The sequence below is a fragment of the Convolutriloba macropyga genome, chromosome 8 (genome assembly GCF_964194025.1).
Source record: "Convolutriloba macropyga chromosome 8, txConMacr16.3, whole genome shotgun sequence".
Lineage (NCBI taxonomy): Eukaryota > Metazoa > Xenacoelomorpha > Acoela > Convolutidae > Convolutriloba > Convolutriloba macropyga.
The window spans coordinates 51,390,176-51,409,356 of record NC_134475.1 but is presented as its reverse complement, the minus strand read 5'-3'; the positions used below and the strand labels follow the sequence as shown (position 1 = coordinate 51,409,356).

The following is a 19,181-nucleotide window of genomic DNA, read 5'->3' as shown; positions in this document are numbered from 1 at the left end:
TTTTAAACTAAATTGTTCATTTAAAATTTGCTTTCATTAATAATTAATTAGTATCTTAGTTATGAGTTAGACAAATGATATTGTTTTTAAATCTGAAAACTAAAAACCTTGAAACGCCTTAGAAAATTAAATAATCTTTTGTGAATCGTTTTTTGCGTTTTTACTCCAACCCCCACTTTAATGTGGGTTAGGTAATTTATACCTTTTTTGTTGATCCAACTTTGGCCGATCAATATTTTTGTGAGGAGATACAACAGTGGCACTATTAAAAATCTCTTAATAGATGAATTCATATTTGAAAAGAAAGTTTCATTTTGTTTATTTTTCCATAGAAAAACCAGGCTCTAAATTTTCTCTTTTCTAACCTTTTAACGCTGTCAAATCGCTTAAATTTAATTCATATTTACAGTAAATAATTAAAACGGCCAAAAACATCGTATTAAATAGGCGCTGTTGCGTAGCCTGATTAATTTTTCGCTACTTTTGATTTTGAGTTGGATTCCAAGAGTCACATCCAACATACGAAAATATTGGTAAGGAATTTAATAATTGTTTCGATAGAAAAAATGAGACGTTTTCAAATTTTTTTGTCTTCATGGCTGTTAAAACAAGTAAGGTATAGATCACTTCTGAAATGGCTATTGCTGGTTTGTAACAGACGTAATAGTATGGAAAATGTTATCATCTCAGCTTGTAGTTCGTCAAAGTTACCTGTGAAAAACAATACTACCATTTTCTTTTGTCTTTTTGACAAGTGACAGCTTTGAAATGATTTTTTTCCCAAAAAAACCGTGTTGTGAGCAAAAGCGACTGACTTCATTTTGGCGTAGTTATAGCTCATAGCAAGCGTCGTGTAATTGGGTGCATAAAAGAGACCTGTTTTTAAAATTCAAAAAATCTCACTTCTTCAATGTATAAATATGCAATTTTATACGCCCAATTATGAATTATAACTTAAACCAAGTTAGAATTTTATGTGCAGACGCACATTACAGATGTTACTCTTTCGTTTTAATTATGATAACATGAGCTCCAGAATTACCCACATTGTTTCTGAGGCTCATGATAGCCATTAATAAAGAAAATTTATTCGATTATGACATTTCGATAATTCTCCCATCTTTGGTTGAAATATGCACCTGCTTTCAAGCAATTGTTGGCTCTGATTCATGAGAAAAAAAACCTGCAAGATTTCTGTTTATAAGAATATCCTATCAGAAGCACTGTGGTCCCCATAAGTTGACCATGCACAGTGTTTTGACCTCGCAAAGAATAAAGTGGTGTACAAACCCTCCACTTTTTCTTCTGTTTCGTCTTTTCAAAACGCCTATTTCGAACACCAATTTTTTCATTTGAAACAGTTGGAATTTGAGCTAGAACTGGTTGATCAAAGACGTTGTTTCTTGTTTTTCTGCCGCTATATTATATTATTACTATTATTATTTTTGCGGATCTCCATCGAGCGAGGCTCACAAAGTCTCAAACTATCTCTGAAATTGTAGCAAAAACATTAAGTATCTCGAATTGAAGTGTTTTGGTTTGATTTTTGCCATCATCGACATGGGGTTTGACCCAATTGCAGTGCAGAATAGAATACCTTTAGAACTTTTTATGATTTCACGAGACAGCGCTCAAACCATTGAAAATTTTACCATTTGCTCCCTTGTCTCAGCGGACATTTCTTGGACAATTTATGTCCACTCATTGGTTAGCCGATTCCACATAATGGTATTTTTTTGGGCATTTTGGGGAAGAATATGTTCTTTATTGTGGAAATTGGCAATGAAACTTGTACGTCCTTGAGATACAAAACTTGAAAAAGACTTTTCACAACCTAAGATTCTTAATTCCACATTATTAAAACAGGCGCTTTGAGATTGTTTTTGATGTTATATTCTACTTTCTTCGTGAATTTTGTTGCGCTGGCACCCAATTCCGATTGCTAATCGAAGTAGGGCTGTGCAAATTAGACAGTACATTGAAAAATGGCTTATTGAAACTCAATATGTGTAACTGAAAGCATATTCAATATTACCACTATGAGTTCCAATTACCTTCCAATGTTAATATAAGCTCAAAAGATATTGAATAAAAATAAGGTTATAATTAAGAACTATTGCTATTAATTTCCTAATGTAGATCATTCAAAATTTATTGGTTCATTTCATGGTTTCTTCCACCCTCAGTGTCATAGTTTAATATTCTGAAATTGTTATTTCAGTTTTTCGAAATTAATATCAAGTTCAGAGATCGTTTTTCAGAAATTACTCCGTCTGCATAAAGCAATTTTTCCAGATGGTTGTATGGAACTTCTAACTATTGGTTTACATTATCGCTTCCGTCAAACTTCCTTTCAACGATTTATCTTTTTGGTTTTTTCTCAGTCCTTTGCAAATAACATAAAGTTGGAGGTATTTGCCAGAAATTAGTTCGCTCGCAGAACTTAATCATTATAAAAGTTCATCGTAAGTATTTTCAAAATACTGTCTCATATCCTATTTTCGTGCAACTTTGTTTCGAAGTTTTATCAATCTGAGATTGCTTTTATGTCTTTCAAAAATAATATAAATTTTGCGAAATTTTTTCAAAATTAACCCATTGACAGAGTAGCAGTTTTAAAGAAGCTCTTTGTAGATAATTTTAAACTAATGTTACACTTCTTGGTTTCGTTGAACCTTTTTTCAACATTTCAAACAGCCAGCGTAATTGTAATATAGCAAACTTTTAGGTTTAAATTTATCAACTATCACAGAGCATAGAATGCTAATAGTTCCTGTCAAATGTCCCTGCGTTCAAGGGGTCTTTGAGTTGGATTAGTCACCCACCGCAAAACGAACATAGTTTTAAATACTCAGAAGCAATGTTTTAGTTTCGTGCTCAAATAAGAGTTAGCCAAATTAATAGTGGATTGTAAGAGAACTAAGGTGTGGGATTAAAGTCCCTAAATTGTGAAATTGTATCACTTTGAGCTGTGGAATCTAAACGACAAAGTTTGTAACCCGATTTCACAAAAACCTAATTTGCTTTTTCTGTGACATCGGTCGAAATAAATGGTTTAGAAACAGATAGTTCTTTTGTCGCCATATTCCCCACTGTAAGCCCTTTTTACATGTATTAACATAAGTTTTGTGGAATTAAAGTGGTAGAATAGACCCAATGGTCCACTTTAGGGGCGCTAGCTTGTGTTGAATTTAATTCTGAAGTACATTAATTGTAGCACGTCGAAGATTTTAACAATTACAAGTTATGACGCAAAATGTTGGGGTAAATTTGAAAAAAATTGAAATATTACAGTTACTTTGAAAAAATTACATGAACGCACATGGTGCATTTTACTACATTATGGTCAATGAAAAATTTAAAAAGAATCAAAACCGCGAAACCGTAAAATGGAACGTTAGAGGTCCTTTCATTTCCAGGGCTACCAGAGCAGAACTCCTATCACGCTTTCAAGTGATCTGGCGAAGAACTTTGAGTTGCACCGTTTTTGGCATCACACTTTGTTGATGACGTTATTAAATATTCATAACTAAATACTCACCTCGGAGAGAAGAGACAACAAACACTACTTTCCATTTCATGCACTATTTATTTGTGTATCTCGATCTATTGCTTCTCTTCGGAAGGTAAGATAAATATGCATAAACTCCCCTTCCATAGCATTGTTTTGTGATGATACATAATGCTTGGTCATTTTTCTTTGAAAATTCACTCATACACACACACACACACACACACACACACACACACATGCACGCACGCACGCACGTACAAACACGCACGCACGCACGCACGCACGCACGCACGCACACACACACACACACACACACACACACACACACACACACACACACACACACACATACACACACACACACACACACACACACACATGCACGCACACACGCATACAATCAGACACACACGCACACGCTCGTACGCACGCATACGCACTTACGCAAGCACGCACGCACGCACGAACACACACACGCACACACACATACAAACACACACACACACGCGCACGTACACACACAATCAAACACGCACGCACACGCTGGCACGCACGTATACGAACGTAGCAAGCACACACACACACGCACGCACGCACACACACCCACACACACAAACAAACAAACAAACACACACACACACACACAAGAACGGAGGCACGCACGCACGCGCGCAAACTCATTTCATGGATAAATCTTCGATTAATTTTGATACCTCGGTCGTTAAAAAGTTAAAAGTGTTGTGAAAAAAGCACCTGCGAAGATATCTCAAATTGTTTTGAAAATCAAATTTAATGCGATTTCGGACAAAGGTTATTCAACGTTCTCTTAAATTTTCGCTGCTGTATTTTCATAGCACCACTTTGAGATTTATTAATTGCTCTCAAACGAAGTTTTTAGCAATTACATTAGACCTGTCGGTCTTTTTTTAATGCGATTTTTCGCTAGACCAGTTTTTCGACTGACGCTTTTGACTTTTCGTCCTCAAAAACGGGATAAGCAGGTACCGCCCAGCGGCCATTAAGTGCTCTTAGAGCCTTTTAGCTCAATAGTCTTCGAGTATGCGATCCTGTTATGGAGACTTATACTTATGGTGCTAAGGGCGGCGTTTAGAGATTGACCCCCCTCTCCCCACTATTGCCACTCCATTAGCCCCCCAGTGCACTCCCCCGCTGCGCTCACTCACGCCCCTACAATTAAGCTAAAGCCACCCTCACTAAACTGTGCCTAGCTACTACCGAAGCCAACCGCTCGCTAGTCGTTTGAGAGCAATTCGCCTGACGTTAGTCGGTTATGTTTAATTCAAGCAACACTGCTAGGGAAAGTTTGTGCGTGGCACAGGAATTTCCAACATAGTGCACGAGAGGAAAAAAAAGAAACGAGGTAAGCCATTGCCGCCATAGTTTATATCAGGAACGTAGGTCGACTAAAAAATTTTTTTTGTAAAACCTGCATAAAAACAGGTTTAAGTTGGGAACTTCTTTGAGATTCTTTTGTTTGCCAAAATTAGTGCAATTCTGTTCGATGCTTTGATCTATGATACGCTCTAAGCTTTTTACCTTGAAAAAAAACAGTAACTTCAGTAAACCAGCCCGGCTTCCGTTATATACGAATTCAGAGTACAATTCAATGACTAATTTCTTCTGATGTATAATTTTGATCAATTTTTGGTCCTAAAGTGGTTATTTTTAAGTAATTTTAAGACCTTTTCTTTTTTGCTATATTTTTGCATGCATATGTTTGGCATGTTTCTAATTAGACTCTTATGGAAACGTATCGCACTGAAGTTATTCTTATATTCCTTTGGCTCTGGTGTAAAGAAGAAAGAGAGGAAAAAGTCAACGCAGATGGTACAATCCCCGACCTATTGGTAACAATTTTTTTTATTATGTGCTGCCAGAGGCAATTCTAAAAATTACCAAAAGCGTCAGAGAATCTGAGGACAATAATATAGCACGCCACAGAGAAAGCTTCATCAGCCCCGAGGAAGATTTGACGAAACTAATTTTTTTAAAAAATTTTGGAGACGCTGCAGTCAAAATAAGACAATTGGACAACATTAAAGCAAAACAAACAATCTCTCCGGGTGAAATGACTCTTCTCTGGTAAAAAATTCTGTATAATTAAAAAAATAAATTTAAATTAATTACTAGATCACAGCTAATTTTCTGCACGGCCAGAAAAAAAATTCTCCCTCTACCCGACAGTGTGAAAGTTAAACTCGAATCAATCATGTAGCATGCCATTCTAGTGCCAGTGCCTGCTGCCAGACTCAAGAATACGTCGCCGGTAATGTGGCAACGGAAAAAAATTGGAGCCCTATGACGACGCGCAGAACTGAAACTCACATCAATGGCAGAGTTGTGAAAAAGGGCTATTCATTCCCAGACATAGAGATAACTCTCCATAAACTCCATTGGGCTTATTTCTCTGAAAAAACTGATTTATTCGACAAATATAATCAATTTTAGCTAGACCAGGATGCAGTGAAAATATGCAGAGTTAACAGATCCCAGTGATTATTCAAGTTGTTAGTCCAGAAATGCTTTGAATCAACTCTCAAAAAAATCAAACAGGTGGACATTTTTCAAGGGACATCCTGGTAGATGAAACCAAAAATTAACAGCACAAAAATGAACGCCTGCAGTCAAAAGGCAACTACGTGAACACAATTCACCCTCAATCAAGAGCAATCCTTTTCAAAGCCATTCCCAATTGCTAAGTTTTCTAGTTACTCTATCTCTGAAGAAGGTATAACACCAAATCTAAATAATTTTCGGAGAATCAAGAACGCAAAACCGCTATCAAATTTGAAATAACTTTTGGTTGACTTATTAAATTTTTATAAGCAATTGTTACTAGAATTTGTCAAAAATAAGTTTCTTTTGAAAAGTCCGAAAAGCTTATTTTTAAATGATGAAAAAGAAAAAACTCTTTTGAAGTCATTGAGATTGATCTGTTTAGCAACACCATTGTTCAGCTATTCAGCTTGACAAAAGAGGCAAGCGCTACAGCAGACGCCTCACGAAAAACAGTAATCAGGGTGCTCTCGCAAGAGCAACATCGTGTAATCTACATCGCCAGGTAAATGTCATAAGCCGAAGAGAAATACTCCAGTAGGAAAAAAGAGGCACTTGCAGTCTTTGTGGTCACAAGTCTGAAAAACTGCCTTCTCAGAAGAATATTCACGGTACAGATTTAGCACAAGCCCCTAAAATATCATTTCACACCTGACAAAGGAACAACGAAAGCGAATGGCATCATCTAGAATCAGTAGCGCCAATGGGATTCACCTTCGAAATGAAATATCACCTCGGAGGAAAAATTACCCATGTCAATGATATGAAAAGCCTAAACTTTGACGACGACTATGACAAATGATCCAGTATGCTGCGCTTTAGGTAAATTCTGTTTTGTAAACTCCGACGATTCAATCCACTCAGAGATCAGGCTAAACTGGAAAGGAACTGGAAAGTAACAGACTCTCCCTAGTTGTGATAAAAAAGAAAAAAGACTGGCAATTGAAAGCAGTTCTTTGAAGCAGAGGAAGGTATCGAACTACAGAAGGATGCTCTGACAGTCCATAGTAGAATATTTTTTTGGTGTGCTTTGCCTTTCATTGCAACCAAAATAAGATTTTTTTAAAGAAAAATTTCATGACAGAATGCAGGAGTAAGAGCAATTTGAAGGGCAGCCTGTTAGACCAGCATGAGTCAAGATGTTCTTCGATTTTTGAGTTAATATAGAATTTGCCAGGAAAACAGGCCTCTCCTGAGGAAAACGGTTCCAACCTGGCCAGAAACAGAAGCTCGAGAAGTCTCTTAATAAAACTGGGGCTGGGTTCAAATCATCTTAGTAAATGTAGACACTGTATCAAGTTGGATTGAAGCCTTCCTTGTGGGAAACAGAATATTACAAACAATAATGGCTTTGTTCAAGAAAATTCTCCCATCAATCTTTAGACCAAATCTTTTAGATAATTGGGATACCGAAAATGTTCTTTTCCGACCATGACCGCGAGTTTGTAAGCCATGACCTAAAATTGTGCTGTGAGTCATCAATGAGCAAAACGACTTGATGAGCAAGCTGTTCTAACATTGATACGGGCCGTTCAAACTTGGAATACAAATATGAGCGTCTGATTTCAATCTTTTCTGCAGCAAAGCTTGAAGACAAAACAAAACACCTCAAAGACGAGGGCAAAATACAGGGACGGCAAAAGAGGCTTCCAACAATCACAGACATTTATTTGTGTCATCCAGTCTCCTTCAAAACAAAACAAGCAGTTCACTGACAGTTCTGGCTATCTTTTTTACCCCCAACAATTTGAGTACTTTATTCCCTAAGCCGCTGGAATATTCGAACAAGACAGTGACTGCTAGTGACAACCAAATTGTTCCGCTAGAACGTGAATATATCAAGACAGAGTCTACTAATTGATGCCACAGAAGATGCTTCAATAATTGACGGTTAGCAACCGTTGGGGACAACAAAAGCGTCAAACAGAAACGAACTACATCAGAAAAACTAAACTTGACTCTAATTCTAATGTTGCCTTGGTTTTATCAATATTTTTTTGATCTTTCAATCAGAAGTTAGAAGCTAAACTCTCTCACCCGTTGGAACGAGAATTTATTTTTCACTGAAACCAAAATTTAGTTCGCATGCCAATTAAGTGAAGTGTTTTCAGCTAATCTTAATTATGTTAGTTATTTCTTTTTATTTTAGCCGAGTTGAGTACTATAAATACTATCTAGGTTTTAAATATTTGGAGAACCAATTTCAAATTGAAATTTAGTTTGTTGAATTCTCTTGACACATGCCCGAGACCACGACAAATACTTATACCCGAAAAAATTTCTACCTGAAAACTTCTATAAACACTCAAAAGATATATTTGAAATGTGAAGGACCTGAATTTAAGTTCCTTGTGTTTTGAAGAGAAGCAACAAAACAAAAATTTTCGGTTGATACATGCAAAGAGTGAAACATGAGTAAATTTGTACATTTTTTTCTTGCTTTTGGAACTTTTGCGGTTAATAGGCGTTTTATTGTTATGACTTTTATTTTTCCAGAGGGCGCGAAACGTTTTCGATATTGGGTGGAGAAAAATCAAATTCGACTGCCACATAGGTCAGTGAAAAATTGTCGCTACGGAAACAAGATTATGGAAATTAAATATTAAATGGATTTTGAGAAAGTTTTTTTAAATTCTAAAGGATTTCTGAAAATGTTTTCGCTCAAATATAGTTATTGGAAAAAACGTTGATCTCAACAGAAGTAGAGAAAACTTTACCCTACCTGATGGTTATCTTTCAAGATCATGCAATATTCATGTGGAAAATGTCTATTTTGTAAGACCGTGCAAGACGAGGGTTATCTTGCAAGAACTTGTAAGACAAATGGTTATGCTGCAAGATCTTGCAAGATTTATGTACAAAATTGCTATCTTGCAAGATCTTGCAAAACGTTGGTTATCCTACAAAATCTTGTTGGACGTGGTCATCTTACAAGATCGTGCCAGATGAATGTTATCTTGCAAGATTCTTCTGAGTTGGTTCCGGTCCACTTCTACTCTCATTGGCTGCGATAGACGCATTTTCGCTCATTTAGCGCAGAAATTTCCCGGACACATTTGATATCTTAAATTCATCAGAAACCTGTATTTTATTGAAGTAGAACATAAGTTCAGTCAACTAATACCTAAGCCTTTGAACTGTTCGAAAACATTTTTCTTTATTCCAAAATTCGTCATCTTAATTAAGTTTCTGTGAAAAAAACAAAAATGTTGATAATAATACTTATTTTTAATACTTATTTTTAATTTGCGCCAAAAACACTCAAAATTGATGCTATATTGGTTGTAAATCTTTATCATAATGACAAAAATGGTGGGAAAAAACATTATCGTCTGATTCTAATCTCACTTATTTGCATAATTGCTAGATGAGCGTTATTTTGCAAGATTCTTCCAAGAAGAATGGTTATCTTGCAAGATTCTTGCGAGACGATGGGTATCTTGCAAGATCTTGCAAGAGAATCTTGCACGACGATACATAGTCTTGCAAGATCTTGCAAGAATCTGGCAAGATCTTGCAAGATAACCATTCCATATCGGCTTTGCTCAGAAGGTTTCTACTTTTTTAAATCAGCTCATGGGATGGACTGGAGCAAGTCTTTTGCGTGTTTAAACAAATTTTCTTTTCCAATGAAAGTTGTTATTATATTGGAGGGAAAAATTGTTTATCCCAAATATAAGCCAAATTTTTGTAAGTTGGTGCGAACATGTGCACTTTCTCCAAGACATACCGCTAGTACCATACAGAATTTCATTGAGCACAACAATTAATAGGTGAACCCGATGTGTTAAGTTATGAGTTTCTGTCATTAACTTAGCTTGGATTTTGATCAAAAGATAGCCAGTTTTATAATCCATAAACCTAAGTCATAATTTAATTAAAAGTTCTCTGTTTTGAGTAAATTCAGCTGCTCTGACTGTCAACATTATTAGTACCACTTGCCTCTCCTGTGTTGGCATTAAAATCTCTAAAGCTTACTTTTAAAGCTTTTGACGAAAACATCAACAAAACAATATTTTAGATTAAATATTTTCATTAAAATCTAGCTGATTGGACCCAAAAAACCCTCATTCGTTCCAATTTTGAACTGATTTTGGAGCTGAAATTGTTATTAGTGAATATAGAAGACCTTAAAATGCATGCGTTGAGAAATAATGAACTTATTCACGTCTGAAAACACAAATTGTGTTGTCTCCATAATGCTTATTTTGCTCGTTAATGTAGGATATTATTTTTTAGTATGCGGTTGACGATATTGTTTATTCTTATTTTTACATCAAGTCTGCGGTTGAGATTACGTGTCTCTCTTTCACCATGCAATCATAATTGTTTCTCAGTATTATTGCGCCCTCTTAGCCGAATTACAAAGTCACAGTATCAAATTTTACTGAACTTGTAGAAAAATAGACAAATTTTATTTTGATCTTATTACGTGTTAAACTACTACCATACATTTTTGAGAAATTTGGTTAGTTTATGAAAAAAATTCTGCAAATTTTACATCAACTTACACTCTTTTTTCTGGGTGAAGTGGGCTTGGGAGGGGGGGGGGGGGGGGGGTAATTTTAAAACTGGTATCATTTCCGCTCTGATATAGTGGTTGCCTGATCAATAATTTTCATCTGTTAAATTGAGTGCTTAAAGGTCAAATTTAGTTTCCTTTAAACTGATAGATAGGCAATGAGGCATAAAATGCTATTGAAGATAAAGGTGGCAATTCATCAAATTGTTTCATTTTAAATCTCAGATGTGACCGATTAATTGCGTTTTTGAAGTTATGGTTGTTATTAGAAGTCGGTTATTTAAGTTATAACTGATAACCAGACGGCGCCCACTATGCTTCCATTATACTCGTCGGAGAAATTGAACGAGAAATTCCCATTCGATCCGATTGCTTCTGTAATTATTCTTTGTTTTAATCTCAGCGGATCAACTTTTCCCACTTTTCATTTTGCTCAGATTTGATAACAAATTGTTCACCACTTTTCCGCATAACCGTTTGCAGCAATTTCCCCTCAAATTTTCATTCCCGTCTCAACTACAAAATACACGTAACGCCCTTTTGTCTGCGCTTCAAACAATACATTCAAATTGCGTGCGTAAATATAAGAGGCGTTCTCAAATTTTTGAGCTTTTGTTTGATCGCTTAGAATCAAAAGATTTGCAAATCAAACTTTAGATTATGTTGTTTTAGAAATCTTCACTCGACGAATTTCATCAACAGAATTTCAGGTACCCTTAACGCTTACAACACAACAAATGGAGAAATTGCGTTCAATTCTTCTCTCGATAATTATCAGTCCTTTCTCTCACAAAAAGATAACTTACAACTTTACAACCACGATTACTTTATTCAGCACAATTTTTACGATGAGGAGCAACTAAACAAATCCTACGGCAATTCGCCAAAAGAGTTGAGGAAACAACAACAAATTTATTTAGCGTCAAAAAAGAAGAAAGAGCACAGATCAAAAGCGGAGCTGAAATTGTCAGCAAAAATTGTGACTTTGATTTTAGCTATCAGAACTACCGCCGTATCAACTACACATTACATACAATACCACGGAACAAGCGAGCAAAATCAATTTGTAGCATCACAACAAAACCAACAGAGTCAGTTTGTTCAAGTTATGGGAGATACGAATGCTTTAGCTTACAACTTCAAGGATGAAATGTTAAACCAATCGTCTCTGTTTTATGGGTCAGAAGATGCTTCCTCGCAAGGACAGGCGGAAAGACCATTGTTGTTCACGTTAGCTGTCAAAGTGTTGGTGGCATTAGTTGGTGAGTAATTTTCTACAATAGTGCATTACATCTATTATTACCGGTTCGTAAGTCTTCCAAAGACTTTAGCTCGACCCAATATTTGGGCTGGACTTAAGCTCGACACAATGTTTGCAAACAAAGTCGAGTTAAAGTTTTTTCATTGGTCCATCATTGGTCTTTTCATAAGTTTGCTTTTTGCCATCAAAATTTTCCGTGCCATATTGCATATAATGTAGCCAGCGTGTATGCTCCTTCATTTTTTACGATTCAGAAGAACCACTAGCCCGTCAAAAGCCTGCATTATTTTTTTTTAAAAAGATAGTTCACAATTTAGGAGGGGAAAACAAACTGAATAACGTCAAAATTTTGTAATGGCTAATGGTACTAGGACCAATACACTTAACCTAGCTGTTATCATTTAATCAAGTAATGTGGCAATATGCTCGAGCTGCCATAACTCTTTATCTTAAGATTTCACGAAGATCTTAAGGCTTTCGGCAGTTTTTCAACTGTTTCTGAAGTTGGGCTGCTCTGGTGCAAAGCTATTTGGTCTTGTTCCGGCTCTGCTTCTGTATGTACAGAAGCAGCAAAAAATGAAAAACTTCGTATTTTAAAAAAAACAGTGTTATGAAAAGACTAATGGTGGACCCATGAAAAGCGCCTTTTCCCATGAAAAGAGACTTTCTTTGTTATGAAAAGACTTAAGCTCAACCTACAAAAAGATATTAGCTCAACTTTAACTAGGAAGCTCGACCGTGTAATTATAGTCAATATTGCCCCCTACTAGACTTTTAAAGTCTTTTTATAAGTTGAGGCCTAGGCCTGGGATTCGTACCATTTTGGTTATTCAGATTGGGGGAGAAGAGTAGTGTAATAAGAGTGAGATGGAAATGGTCAGCTACGCAAAAAATCAAAAAAAATTACACCTATTATTAAACTTTTTTGTTTTTGGATCTCTAGTTCAAATAAGGGTTCTTTTTTATCATGCAGTACTCCTCTAAATCATAGAGAGTACAATTTTGATCAATTTATTCAAAATTGTCACTAATACTTGCCACCGTGTTTTAAAATTATGAGTGTTAGTGTGTGCGGACGCGGAGATCTATGTCATTAAGCAAATTTAGTTCAAAAATGCTTCAAGTTGGAGATAGCTGTCACATTCATTCACGATATGTGACGTTCACCGTCACTGTTAGTTTATTGTACTTTACTTTATTTTTAGATGTAATCAGTTAGCAGTGAATTGCTATTTGCGTTTTCTTAGGTGGTCATTTACTCAACTTTTTAAACCGCTCTTTGACTTTGATTGCACTTAGCTTGGTCTTATTTGTTGGTTTCTTGTGCTTTTGTAAAACCCTTGTCTGGATGGAGTCAGTGAGTTTGGTTTAGTCTGAAATGTTCTGTTAATTTATTGCGGGGTTTTGGTTACATTGAAAAAAAAGTTGGGGGCTGGAGAAGAGCAGAAAAAAAAGGAAGAATAGTGAAGAAAAAGAAGAGAAAGAAATACACAGAGAAAAACGAAAGAGGCGACCTCAGTGCACCTCCGCCAGCCAGTCCCCTCAATCAGAGCAAAAAGCAGCCGGCTTATGCGCTGAGAGTAAAAAAAACTTGCCGTTTGGGTTTATGCAAGTAACATGCGAAAGCAAGGAAGAAGATCTTTAGATAGAGAAAAACCATCACTGAAATCCGATAGCCGGACTCTTTTTCAGAGTAAGAGCAGCCAGTTTGTGCACTGCGAAAACAACGACTTTGTATCATTGGTTTACACAATCAGTGCGGGGTTGGGTTGAAGTTTGCGTCTCTTAGTGAGTCGGGTATATTCACCCTACCCTTGCTGAGTTGAGTGGTTATTTCGAAGCAAGAAATGAGCGTGGGGTCAGTACCAAGGTCTCAGCATGATACCCACGATCATACTGCTCTCTCTTGTTGGTACCCTGGAGTTTCATCAGTTTCAAAACCTAGACTGGTTTCAACATTGATCATTCTCTTGGAGCCGTCATTTTTTCTTAACTTGTCGGATGTTCAGCAGCAGCTGCTTGGTCGAGTTATCAGGGTATTGATAAAACTGCAAGGCGTTTCTTGTACTCTACAGGCAGAGGATCCTGCTCCTGACCTTACTCCTTCGTCTTGCTCTTGCATCTGTCTCCTGCTTCCCTACTCAGTAGGTTCAGTCAACTTCTTCAGTTGTCCCTAGTTTCTCCAATGCTCACTCGATGTTTTCTGCTTCTCCAATATTCTTGTTCGTCAAATTGTTGCTGGGTTGTAGAAAGTCGATAATCGACGTTCACCGTCAGTGTTGTTCACGCCGTCACTCCTGCCAACGTTGAATTAGTTTCATACGTTAACAGCGTGTGAATTAAGAAAATATGTCACCTGAATTGGTGAATAATTGTGTATAAATGGGTCACTCGAAATACTAATTATGGAGTAAGAAGTTAATTATCAGTTTTCCAAGTACACATATCAAGCTTCATAAGAAGAATTGAGTGTATGAAATGAATCTCAAGCAAGCAACAATTCAATTCAAGCAATAAAAATAATCGAGTTTGATTGAATCCTCGAAATCTTGGGCATTAGTTACCTTATCCGTGAAAATAAACAATGAAAACAATTTTTTATTCCCATTGGTCGACGGCTAATGTATTGATTTTTCATAACAGACATTAGTGACGTTAAAAAATATGTGACTTGATATTGTCATGGTTGTCCGCCAAAGGCTGAAACAGCCTATAAATATTTAATTGTAGCTTTTGAAACGTCAAAGTTTTTCCTTACTTTTACTATTTTTCATTTTTAGCTCTCTTTTTCACATTGGAGTTCTTCTAACAAGACAATACTTTTCTATATCATAGAGCGTTAACTTAGCATTGGTTATCTGGAGCTTAATTAAACTGGTTTTTGCAATTCCCTAAAGCTTTTTCTAAACATTTATTTTTTGCAAATTTTTGCAAAATTTTCCTACAAACTCAATCAAACTCAATGATGTGCAGGCAATGAACAACAATATCTTCTAAAGAGATGAGCTCGTTGAAAAAAACCTAAATTTTAACAGTTTTTTTGTGGTTTTGCTCTTATATCAACAGACCCAATTGCAACTTCTGATTCAAAGTGTTCCCAAATTGCGTTTTTTGGCCGAGATTGTTTACAGAAAAAAATGAAACTTTTAGAGACGTCAGTGGTTTTCGTGATCCGTCTCAACTTCTTGTGTACTATGTATATTTTCTCGACACATTTAATTGTTATCTGATGAGCAAATGCAAATTGTAAGTTGATTGCAGTTCGGAGCGAATCGACTTGCTTTTTGAAATAGAAAAATGAACATTTTTTTCTTTTTTCATTAAAGGAGAGCTAAACTTTTTTTGTGAATAATTTCATATCCTCTGCTTAATTGCGGGTGCATTATAGGAAAATTTCGATTTTTTTGAAAGGTGTCTAAAAGAAACTGTTTTCATGAGTTTGGAAAAAACTTGGGAAACTTCAGCAAATATTTTCAGTACTTCCCCAATAAGAGTAAATTGTGTCTAAATTCGAAAAAATGATCATTTAAACTTACGTAAGAAATGTGAAAATTGTTTTAAATCCTCCAAAGTTTTATTTTAGTGCCTATATGGATTGCAATCAAAAAACATTTAAACAAAGACAGTAATTAAGATTTTTATAATTTTAAAAACAAAAATTACTGACCCTTCAAAAAGATCTTTTTCTCTGTACTGCTTTTGGCAAGCCTTTCGCTGTTACCATAACTGCTTACATTAAAATTTTGAGAAATTTTGCGTCTGAAATATCCATTGAATTTCAAGTAACGACTTTCAAATTTTCAGCTTTCTCTGAAATTTTTTCGTGAGTTAACATTAGTTGGATTTTTTGTCCTGGCATTCGGTCTTTTTTTAATAATTTGTTAATTCTAAATTTTTGCAATTGCAGAAAAGAGCTGTTTATTGGTTGAAATTATTGCAAAAACAGTTTTATTTGTTCAGTAAATTCATGTTAGAGTAGTTTTTGATTAAAAATTATGTCTACGTTGTGCCTAAAACTACACAAACTAAAAAAAATAATTTTTTCAAATTTTTTGTCTGGAACAATGCACATTGATTTTTTCTTCAATAAACCGAAAATTTTTGATATGTTTGCAAAATTTGGCTAAAAAAAGACAATTGTTTCAAAGATGACATTTCTTATTCAAAAAGGAGTTCAAAAAATAAGTAAGTTTAATTACTAGCTTGTAAATGTTCCGTTCTTTGTACTGTTTTTGAAGCCGTTACAAAATTAATGGATATTTATTCTTACATACGCGTTTTAAATTCTGTTCATAGAGAAACTCATGTTGCTAACTGATATATTAGGCTGCATGGATCCTAACTGTACTTCTCACATTTCGTTAGAACACAATATGCAAAAAAATTTTTTGTTTAATGTTTTATGTTTGAAGTGATTTTAAATCCTCATTATTTTATTGATTGTAATGTGTCCTCTTTTCGTTTTTTCGTTTTTCAAAGTAAAAAAACCTCAACATAGTTTGATCTAATATTTGCAAGGCTGTGCTATTACACTCAAACGATTACTGAGAATCATAGACCTTTTTTCGCCTTTTACCTTCTTTAGTTTTTTTTCTGTTTCGAACTATGCTGACTATTTGACAAATAAATTTTTGAGTAAACTTGGCAAAAAAGTGCTCCTCATGCAAAATGTTTCAACTGTTTGTTTGCTCAAGCATCTTCCTCGCTCTGTATCAAATTGCTGGAAATATTTTATCGTCTTCAATTTCGGATTACGTTGGTTGCATTTCCAATTTTTAATTATATTCTTTTAATTTTCACTTAATCATTGTCCATTCTTATCTTAATGCATACAAACAAAAATTTTGTATTGTTATATATGTTATAAGCTAATGATGAGAATTATATTGTGACGCTTCCTTGCAAACTATCAATATTTTCTAGCAAATTTTTAAATTGTATAGATTTGAAAGAAGATTGCAACCTACAACTTGATGTTTTTCAATTGGGAACAGGGGTTCTTCGTTCCTGTTATTTGAAGGAGAGCTATGATTAACAATCCCAAGGCCTGAAAAAATTTAACCTCCAAAAATAGCCGAGCCTATTATTGGCCGTCTCTTGGTTTTTTACTACCTGTTTTTTTTACCGGAAGTATTATTCGCTGAGACGGTGTTTTGACCTAAAAACGAAAGAGAATAAAATTGCGGTGTGAACTACTTTTTAATGAGCGAGAGATGTTTTTTGATTATGCGCTTCGGTCAGTGAATGGTTTCTCGACTTTGGAAAAGTGTCTGATACTTCTTTTAAAGTGTTAAATGGGTACATTATTCTATATTTTTTAGATAATTTTTGAATTTTTTCCACTACTTTTTCATTTTTGGACCTTGATCGAACTCTTTATCTGAAAAATCAGTGCATATGGCAACTTTAGTGGGGCAATTCGTTCATTGATTAACTCTTTTGGAAAAAAGGTCTTTTTGTTTTATAAAATTTTACATAAGCTATTCTAATTTTTGCAATTTTTGTCCAATTTTTCTTTGTTTTCTGCTTTCTTTTGGTTGAAATTATCAGAAAAGGACGTTCTGTGAACAGCCAGTTGTTTGATTTTGTAATTAATGATTGATTTGTTTTTTGACGTTTAATCTTTGAAAATCGATAAAAACTTGACTCCTAATTACAATTTTAATGTTTTAATATAATTTTATTATTTTGACAATTGATCTTTAATGTATTTTACTTTCTGGAATCTCTATGATCTTTTTCTTTATTTAATTTAGACAAGGATGACTAGTTGTTGCAACTATGAGGTGACCTTTCAAGTCTAGAGAACTTTGTTTCCAATAGTCGTTTGAAATTTTTCTCTTATTATATGGATTAACGGCTGATCTAGCAAAAGAAATTCAAATAAAAATTCGCCAAATAAGTGTGAGGAAGAATCTTCAAAGCTAAGCTCCATTTCATTTAAACTGCACTTCATTTAAATAAATTTAACACTTACTTTTCAGATTTTCTTACTTTTTCAGATTTTTGTTCATATTTCATTTATTTATTACTTCTCCGTCAAGTATTTTCAACTTGAATGGTGTACGAAAGAGTTTACTTAAAATTTTTTCATATTAACGGTTCAGAAATTGCATTTAGCTTTTGTAGACTATTTTTTTTAAAGAATATCTTTCGGTTTTGTGCGTTCTTTTCGGTTTTATCCCTCATCATCTCATTTCCCTTTCCTCGGTTTTCTCTTTATGATCCCATTTCTTGAGGCTGTCTGCCAATCAATAATATTTGGTTGCAAACAACCTGTATAACCTGATCTTTTACCAGTTTTTTAATGGCAACTAAAATAAAATTTTGTCAGATTATATATCAGTTTTATTGAGTTAGTTTTTTCATGATATTTTTCCTGTTGTTGTTTCAAAATGCTTTTGTATAATTATGTATAGTGTGCATTCGGTCAGCGAAGATGTTTTTTTTTCTTCGAGTCGGTTCCGACTATGTTTTTTTTTTCGTCGTCAAGATTTTTGTTGCGATCATATGACGTCACAATCACTTCAAATCTGCTTTATGTTCGTTTTTAGTGCAGTTTCAATTGAATTGCGCGTGTGACGTCATTTTTCATTTTTAGTGGAGCGAGTTTTTTGTTCATTCGAGTCATTAAATTTTTGCTCACACATGACTTAACTCACTCTCAAAAATGAATTCCTCACTCTGAAATTGAATTTTGATTATTTAATTGAAGGAGATAGGGTCAAATGAGTGTGTATTACTCTAATTGATGATTATTTAAGAGCAGCTACTCGAAACTGCAATAGGTTATACAGAATCTCAATCAAAATTTAATATCTCAGCCCCTTATGAGAAGAATACATTTCTTTTTTGTTCTGTCTTTTTTTTAACTTTTTGAGACTGCAGATCTATGAAGCTATTGTGGCTATTTTCTGGCAATCTGCCAGCTCTGTTCTTCGATTCAAAAGATATTGGCTGGGTGATGTCAACTTATAAGTATAATTTGTACGAAACTCTAGATAGGTCATTTAAGATTTCGTTAAGAAGTTTGAAGCTTCTGTAAATAGCCTCTTTTTGGTGCTTGCATGGTCTGCATGAAATAGTTACAACTTTTTTTAATTCAATTTTTTACTTCCAACAACAGAGCCCTTTTAGATGAATAATTTTTCATTTGAATTTTCATTTTTTTCTCAAGTGGCGTTTGCGTCATGATAAGCCGGTCATCTCAACTGGGGGCAGTTCTGAAACAATTAAGGGTAGTGTAAAATCGAGACATAATCAGTCGTTTGAGATGAGGTCGCCTGACTTACGTCGGTTATTGTTTT

At 34.9% G+C, this 19,181-nt stretch overlaps 2 protein-coding genes across 16 annotated transcripts in view; one reads left to right on the top strand and one right to left on the bottom strand.

Annotated features, from left to right (window-relative positions):
* The window catches only part of LOC142344816 (uncharacterized), a 136,790-nt gene extending 124,741 nt beyond the window's left edge, over nucleotides 1-12,049 (top strand). For 12 of the 13 annotated variants that reach the window (XR_012759284.1, XR_012759283.1, XR_012759287.1 and 9 more), the window contains one exon: nucleotides 11,286-12,049. Coding sequence is in view for 5 of the 13 variants with exons in the window: in XM_075396793.1 (XP_075252908.1) it covers nucleotides 11,286-11,883 (598 nt within the window). In the remaining 8 variants the exon portion in view is untranslated. Of the gene's footprint in view, nucleotides 1-2,961; nucleotides 3,627-11,285 lie in introns of those variants that run through there. The other variant, XM_075396790.1, reaches the window with a different exon arrangement.
* Nucleotides 1-19,181, bottom strand: part of LOC142344811 (uncharacterized) — a 340,173-nt gene that overhangs the window by 260,839 nt on the left and 60,153 nt on the right. The gene's annotated exons all lie outside the window — the stretch shown is intronic.